This window comes from Branchiostoma floridae, chromosome 2 (assembly GCF_000003815.2).
Source record: "Branchiostoma floridae strain S238N-H82 chromosome 2, Bfl_VNyyK, whole genome shotgun sequence".
NCBI lineage: Eukaryota > Metazoa > Chordata > Leptocardii > Amphioxiformes > Branchiostomatidae > Branchiostoma > Branchiostoma floridae.
The window spans coordinates 5045325-5053907 of NC_049980.1; the positions used below are offsets into that span (position 1 = coordinate 5045325).

The 8583-nt window shown below is 43.8% G+C and overlaps 1 protein-coding gene across 2 annotated transcripts; it reads left to right on the forward strand.

The window, feature by feature from the left end:
* The first annotated feature begins 203 nt into the window (after positions 1–203).
* LOC118410599 lies at positions 204–5466 on the forward strand. Of its 2 annotated transcripts, none has more exons than XM_035812375.1 (2): positions 204–685; positions 4260–5466. In XM_035812375.1, the coding sequence occupies exon 2, from the start codon at positions 4352–4354 to the stop codon at positions 5225–5227; it is 876 nt and encodes a 291-aa protein (XP_035668268.1). In that variant the 5' UTR covers positions 204–685; positions 4260–4351; the 3' UTR covers positions 5228–5466. The 2 variants fall into 2 exon arrangements, with proteins under 2 accessions (XP_035668268.1, XP_035668267.1); XM_035812374.1 differs by having other exon boundaries at positions 206–480.
* The last annotated feature ends 3117 nt before the right edge of the window (positions 5467–8583 follow it).

The window sequence follows — 8583 nt, forward strand, 5'->3', positions numbered from 1 at the left end:
CGCAATTCCAGGGGGCTCATTGGATCCCCTCCCCTCAAAGGGCTGCTAGAAGTGAGATTTTATCAGGCTAGCATGTACTACATCTATCAAACAGTGGCCATTGTTAAACACATTCAAGTGTCCTTGTGTCCTACCATTGGACCGTTGTAGCACGTACCATTGAGTCTTTCCAGTCGTGTATGAGACCCACATACGTCACGTCATTTGTTTACGCATGCTGGGTGTGATATAGACCCGCTGTATATAACTGGCCACTCAGAAATGTTGTTTACTTGACGCGGTGCGTACACAGTCCACATGCTACAGCCGCAATCTGATAGGCCGGGCCATTAGGCGGAAAGAGGCTCGCGGGACTGGTCGCAGGTGTCGCCGCTTGGCTTGTCGCGAAACGACCGTCGCCTACACGTACGGAATCTACGGAGTTCAACGCCTCAGGATTTTTCCTTACAAGACTTGTACCGGACTTACAAGGCGGTGAAGGTAAGCAGAAGCGGAAGTCTTAGAGACAGTAGTAGGCGAAGACTTTCTTATGAGTCACTACGTCTTGAGTCAGAACAGTTGGTCACCAGACGGCATACACCTGCACAAATAGCCCTGCTCACAACACTTGTGAACATCTGTGGAAGAATCTTACACTACTATAGGGTAGTCTTCTCTTTCTCTTTGCCAACGGCACGAAGTCCAGGTGAGATTTTTACGTAACTGCGTTTGAAACTATGTCTGTGAACGGTAGAATGTTGTAATAGGAAAGGCATTGGGTGTCTTCGCACTAGCTTGTCAATTAAAATAAGAGCGTGGTTGTACAAGCCGCTAACCCTTAGATATACTTGTCATAATCTTTTTGCAAACAGGTGAGATTCAGAGGAAGAGACCTCCAACGTACACAGGGTTTTTAGGACAAAGGCTTGTCACTGGTGTTAGTTTCTGGGTGAGTTATCTTAACATTTGCGTCAAGAATGCTCCGGGTTCTGTAGGCTTGAAGTAGTGCGGTTTTTCGCAAGCCATTCGTTCGAGGCTGTAGTACCAGGAGAAGGGTGTGAAACTGAGATTTGCCTAGAAACGTTTCGTTACCGGTGATTTGTGGGAGGTCTTGCATAGAAGCTTGGTCTTTCTTCGGCTGGACAACTTTATATAGTGCGTTGGATTCTGACCGCCATACAACTAAAATTGATATATGTGGCAGTCTGCCAGTATTTGATTCATAGTTTTGTGTGCCTAAATGGCCTAGCTATGAGACTTTGTGTTACGATTATTATCTTTTTTGTGCTCTGCTATATTTTTGCAGTTAAAACGGAACACGTTAACGGTAAAACTACAAGGAAGCGTGGTCTTCTCAGCTAGTGTGGTCTTTTCGCAGCCCTCTAGGGGCATTGCAATGGGCGTTCTTTTTTCCAAGGGTGAAAGGTACACTGATACGCGATTTTTGCCCTCTAGGCAAAATCTCGATCACCAACATAGCCCATGTTGAAAATCGTGAATCAGCGCTCTCCATCCCTCTCCTAGCAAAAAAGATAACTTCTCTTATTTGACGCACTCATAAAAGGCTGCGAAGGAGGCTATTTTCAGTAAACGATCTAGTGATACTATATGGAGGTGGGTGTATGGGTGAGGATGATTTTTTAGCAGGTAGATTCTATGTAACTGTTTCTATGTGTGTGTTTTTTTCACGGAACATTTTGGATTTGAGGTTTGAAGCGGGGTTAGGCCTTGTGTGTGTGCGTGTGACCTTCTAAATATGAAGTTTTTTTTTTGCTACCGCCTCGTCCAGTACTAGTGAAAAATCTCGCCAAAAACATGTCTTCGATTCTTTCCCGTGAAACTGTAAGACCATTCAGTCCCTAAGCCTCCTTCGAAAATTCGAGTGGCTGACTTTTATATTTCATGGAAGAGGGGGGAGGGGCTGGTTGGCGTAGGTTCTCTACTGCCCAGAAAGGGAGTGTGCCGTGGGAGAAAGTTTGCCGAGAAGGTAGCTGGAAACGAGCCACCCCCCACCCCCTCTTCCCTTTACATGAGCTAGCCCCGCTTGAATTCTGCGAAGGCGGCTATCATCCCCTCTAGCCTCTACCCGCGGACCTGTACCTTATCTGCGGTGGACATGTTTGCCTAACCGCGGGACTGGCGGGCGGGCGTGACGTCCTGTACCGGGACATTCTGGCACGTAGATACGATCTGTCAGTGTTTTCCTAGTCTAGTGAGAGATTTAAAGACTGCTCTGAAGGATTCCCTCCTTATCAAATGACGCGAGTTTACAGTGTTGTTACACGGATTAAAGGCCAGATCGGAGACATTGATTGGGTGGAGGGGTGCAATGAATGTGTTTGTTTAATACACTTGATTTGAATCAGTCACTATAAGTCGGTCCTCGTAGGCATAAGCACGTTTTGTGAGTAAGAATTTCGTGGTTTATAACGTGTTGCTGATGTTGTAAAATCTTCTTTTGATTTTCTTATTTTTGAATTACATTACATTACATTATCACATATATCAACAGAGGCAATTGTATATTCAATTAATTAATTAATCACTCACTCGATCACTCACTCGCTCACTCATTCACTCACTCACTCACTCACTCACTCACTCACTCACTCACACACACACACACACATACGCACGCACGCACGCTCACACACACACACACACATACACACATACTCACGCACACACACACACACACACACTCTCACACACACACATGGGGCCTGAAAAAATGCGCACTGTTTTACGAGATATTTAAGTCAGAAATTCCGTTGTAGTATCGTATCGAGCTGCTAGGGTGCCAAAAATCTAATCATTTTGAGCTCTGATCAAAACCAGAGTGCCCACATATCAAAACGATCCATCCAGGCCTTTTTGAGCTGTGCAGTTCATCCAAAAACATACATACCAACCGACGCTATCAAAAACATACCCTTCATAGCAAAGGCAAAAATCCGGAATGTGTCTGTCATCGATGCGTCTTCTCTGATTGGCTGTCATTATGACAAGGTTTCTTAAATGTACTCAGGTGCTCGCCGTTGCTATGACAACAAACAATGACTGACAGTGTTTATTGTCGCATGTCCGTCACTGTCGGAAGTCTTAGCGCGGGCCGCGCCCACATTTCGTCGGTCGTGTTACAAAAATGTCCCAATGTTTGATTGAGGAGTTCTAATATAGGAGGTGCGGAAAGGCGGTCACTTTGGGAAGAACAAACTGGGTCACTCGATAGTAAATCGTTAGGAAGTAAAGCTAAGGGTACAACCCGCCGTACGCGCAATTTGTCCGTACCTTTTTTTTTGGGGGGGGGGGGGGGCAAGTCCGCCACGTATTTCTGAAAACGTTCAGGCTGTACATGGCAGGCGCGTCGCCCGTACTGGCACGTACGGGGGGGGGGGGGGTGAATCAGCAGCCCGATGGCACACAAAGTTTTGCCTGAACGTAAAATAATACGGCGTGCCTGCGTGCTCCAAAATCTGTCGAATTACCAACGAGTTCGTACGGAGGCGGTACTTACCACTAACGGATCCCAAAAGATTGCCCACGTTTCGGCACGTAGACAGCACGTATTTGAACGTACGGCTGGCTGTGCTCTGATCTTAATTCGTATGGCTCATGTGTTTAGTCAAACACCCCTACTTTTCTTGCTAAAGTATGATTGAGGCTTACGCTTGAAGCTCCTTCATACAAGGGACCGTCAGTTTTACGCCACCATCCGAAATGACGAATGCAATCCCTTATAACATGTTAGAGCTGGGTATTAAATAACACTATATCCCATTAGATATCAAATGGACCTATGTAGCCATTAGATATTAAGAAAATGGCCAGGACAATACACAGTGGTACATATAGGGTACTTCACTTTTAACACATGAAGTGAGATTGTCCTCGAAGTGCTTTCCAACAAACACTCGTAAATCATCAATGGCGTCAGCTATTGTATCGTTATTTGATTGACCACATCAACATTTTGGCATTCATCGAAAATACTGCAGATTAACACACACAATCACCGAATAATCCTGTCTAAACCTTTTGGATCAATTATTGGATTATGACGAGCCTGTGGATTTCACGTCTGGGGTGATGTTCAAAAGTGGAACACGTTTTGGTCTGGTCACGTGTAAACAAAAGATCGCAATCGTGTCGTCTCGACATCCGGATTACGGTATTACTCATAACAAACACGCTAACATCGTTAAACACTTCAAGTTAGATCACTCTAAAGCTGTGCTTTTGTTGTTTTCATTCACAAAATCACCTTTCTGTCATTCCAGGTAACTGAACGCTGCTTTGACAACGGAAGAGATCGTGTAATTCTATTCCCGGATTTTCTTGAGAGAGATGTAACTCGAAACTACTACGTGAAATGGCTGAACGTGGAAGAGTAGAGACATTTCTAGTCGTCGTTCTTTGCTTTGCCGCCATTTTTGTCGAACCGTCAGATTCCCGTCATGTTGGTTCGTGTGTCGGTTGCCACGGCGACAAACGACACGACGGTGACAACCTGTCCGCCCTGTCGAGATTCTGGACGAAGGTACAAGCAGCGATGATCGACACAGAGAAGCAGCTCGGAATGGAGAGGAAAACTACCGCCGAGGCCTCTTCTGTAAACGATGTCACCGGATCGCAGCAAAGCCGTTTCGCCGCTGACAAAGGAGCAAACACACAGCAGCCACTCGCGAACGATTCGCCGCGCTCGCCTGACGGTATCATCGCAAATCTAACAACCAGAATCGCGGCATTGGAGAAAACAATGGCTGACGCCGTTTCTGAGGGAGAGAGGTTGGAATCAGAAGTGACAGAGCTGAGTTTTGTTACCGAGGAAGGGCGAGAGCCACCCCTGCCAAGACATCTTCGCAGACGCGTGGAACATCTTGAAGAAAATATCGGCGTGATCGAGATGAAGTTGGAAGACGAAAAAGACAAGGTGAGGCGGTACGAAGAAGAGTTGGCTCTTGTCATCGGGAAGCAGACAAGTCTTGAAGAACAACTTCAACATCTTGAAAGTCTCATCGCGTTCCGAACTCTCGTTCCCCGGAGAGAAGGCAACCAGAGGCACAAGAAGAGTTCTCGCTCCCATGATTCCTTGTGGTCTCCATCCGGGCATCGCGGAGATGTTTCCCAGGGTGCCGTGCGCGACGAGAAGTTGACCTTGGGGGAAGATTCGGCCGACTTGGAGGATTTCTATGACTACGATGAGTACGATTATGATTTAACCCACGAGGCAAGAGAGCAAAGATAACCGTCACACAGACTGAAGATAAGAATAAATTTCATGACCATATTATTTGTCATAACAAAATATATCATCATATTGTGATTACAAGTCCTCAAAGCTCAACCAGACTTTTGGCATTGTCGTGAAGTTTTTCTTAAGTCTCTTTTGTTGAATGTTCATTCAATCATATTCAAAGAGAAAAGTTATCGTTTTAATAATCATATACCATTTGCCATAAACAGATGTATTACTACATTGTATTTCTGTATCTGTATCTGTATCTATATAGCCGGTATAACCGCCCTTCGGCGTAACACACCAGCTTCGCAGGCACGCGGCGCGGCAGCAGCTGGTTATATTACACTGAACGACTCATCACACCTAACTTTTGCACATCTATGTGCAAGTGTTCTCTGAAACTATCCAGAGAAGACGCCCCTACTGTGCTTGGTGATAACATATTCCACTCTACAATAGTTCTGGGGAAATAGGAATTTTTGAACACATCAATCCTAGGTTGGTAACTCTGATACTTGAAAGCATGACTGTTTCTAGTTCGTTTTTGAGCTGGTGTTAGATACTTATCAGTCGGTACGTCCACCAGTTTATTGGTCATTTTGTACATCATACAAAGTCTGGACATTTTCCTCCTGTCTTCAAGTGATGTCCACTGCAGATCTGTTTTCATTTTGGTAACACTAGCATCTCTGCTGTAGTTGTTTGTACAGAATCTGGCAGCTTGGTTCTGTACCCTTTCCAGTTTATCTTTGTCTTTCTTTGTATACGGATCCCATACTGTTGCAGCATATTCAAGATTTGGTCTTACCAGTGACGTGTATGCAAGTGATTTTACCCTGGCTGGGCATGCCCACAAGTTGCGTTTGATTACTCCCAGTGTCTGTTTAGCCTTGGTTGTTATTTTGTTAACATGGACACCCCACTTCAGTCCAGTTGTTAATGTAACACCGAGGTATGGGTGGGTTTTTGTGGTTGCTAATGTCTGACCACAGAACTGGTAGGGGGATACATTTGGGGTTCGTTTGTTTGTTATGTGCATGATATAACATTTATCCGGATTGAACTGCATAAGCCATTTCCTTTGCCACTCTTCCAGGGTGTTCAGATCTTTCTGAAGAAGTAGTGAATCTTCCTTTGTAGAGAGCTCTACATATAACAGGCAGTCATCTGCGAACAACCTCACACTTGAATCGAGCTGGTCTGGCAAGTCGTTTATGTACAAGAGGAAGAGCAATGGTCCCAGGACAGTTCCTTGCGGAACTCCAGACGCTACTTTAACTGGAGTTGAGGCCTTCCCTTCTACCACTACAGTTTGCTCTCTGTTCGTTAGGAAAGCCTTTAACCAATTAAGTGTGGTACCTTGAATTCCATAATGCTCTAGTTTTGATATCAGTCTGCTATGTGGGACTTTGTCAAAGGCTTTAGTAAAATCAAGAATTGCTAGATCCACTTGTCTTTTGTTGTTCAGTGCCCCAGCTATGTCGTGTACTGTTAAAATAAGCTGTGTTTCTGTGGATCGCTTTGCTCTGAAACCATGCTGGTAGTCCGTTAGTACATTGTGGCCTTCTAAGTGTTTCATTATATGGCTATGGATAATGTGTTCAAGTAGTTTACAGGAAATACAGGTAAGTGAAACTGGTCTGTAGTTACTAGGGACCGCTCTATCTCCCTTTTTGAAAATGGCGCATACATTTGCATCTCTCCAGTCTTTAGGAATCTCTCCTGTGTCAAGCGATTGTTGGAAAATGTTAGTTAAAACAGGTGCGATTTCACTGGCTGTCATTTTGAGGAACCAAGGAGGTATTTGGTCTGGCCCGGATGCTTTGGATGGATTAAGGCCTTGCAGCATTTTCTCTACACCATAAATAGAAATTTCTATTTGTTCCATAGGAGGGGTGCAGGGGTGCCCAAGAGATGGCATGTCTGTGGTGTCTTCTTCTGTGAATACACTTTTAAACTGTGAACTGAGTGCCTCTGCTTTTTTCTCACTGTCACTAATAATGGTGCTCCCCACCTTTAGAGTGGCTACCCCGACAAGGTCTCTCCTCAGGCCTTTTATGTATGACCAGAATGTTTTAGGTTTGTCAGTTATAGCTTCTCCCAGTATGTTTGCCACGTACTTTGAGTGTGCTGCTCTTATGCTTTTCTGAACTCCTTTTTTTACTTTCTTGTATTTATTCCAGTCTTCCTCTTGTCCTGTTCTCTTAGCTTTATTGTAAAGACGCTGTTTCTTCCGACAGTGCCTTCTTAAGTTGCTGTTAAACCAGGGCAGGTTGTATCTGCTTGATGTCATTTTACTAGGAATATGTTTGTTCATTGTGTGCTTCATTTTGCCTTTGAAGTCATCCCATTTCTGTGTCACCGACATGTCTTTTGTTCTCATGTTAAAGTGATAGTGGTTTTATTTACCGTATACGTACGAAAAAAAGCGTGTGGCTTAAACGTCTAAACTATATGGAAGTTTGATTTTACGAAATGGAATATATTATTTTGCTGACTGCAATTCAATCATATTTTAAGAAGATTAATTATCGCTTGAAAAATATGATATTATGTAATCTGCAATTTTCAGTAAAATTAAATCTCATATACAAATTGTTTTGGTTCGAACTGTTGTTACAAGTGTTTACGTTAAAGAACACCATGTGAGCCAAACAGGGACAAAGGCTATGTACACTTCGATTAAGACTATTTACATAACATGTTCGCTCGCCATCAGGGGGTGAGCACTTAGAGGGTAAAATGTGGTATCTTTGATTTGTAGTGTTTGTATAATATGACAGCGTGTTGTGATTTTAGTAGAAGGCGAAGACTTAATTTACATTTTGTGCATTGTTCTTACTCCCCAAGCAGAGGTTGGTGGGAAAAATCGTGACCTTTTCCTTTCATAATCTTTTTTTCGACTGGCCTTCCCACCAACGTTGGTGGTCAAAAAAAAAAGTTATGAAAGGAAAAGGTAACGATTTTTCCCACCAACCTCTGCTTGGAGAGTACATTGTTCTGACCAGTCCGTGTAACCAAATAACACTAGTTCACCTTTATCCAAGGGGTAACCTATATCCGTTGTTGAAAAAGAAAACGTCTTTGGGGATATCAAGTCGACTAGTGGTTTCAAACTGCATTATTTTGAAAGAGAGACAATTTCTAACTACCGCCCATCGCTTTTACATCCCTAAATACTCTGTGTTCTTTTTTACAAACAACGGATATAGGTTACCCCGCGGATAAAGGTGAACTAACGTTACCAGCTTATATAGCTTCATTCGCAAATGAGCCCGCAAAATTTGCACAAATTTCCCATCGCCAATTGGCGCTTTTAAGTCAGTGTTTCAACACTAATGTGAACTTGTGTTGCAAAATTG

Excerpts from the sequence above, each read along its gene's own strand:
- LOC118410599 (XM_035812375.1), top strand. The coding sequence starts at position 4,352 with ATGGCTGAACGTGGAAGAGTAGAGACATTTCTAGTCGTCGTTCTTTGC.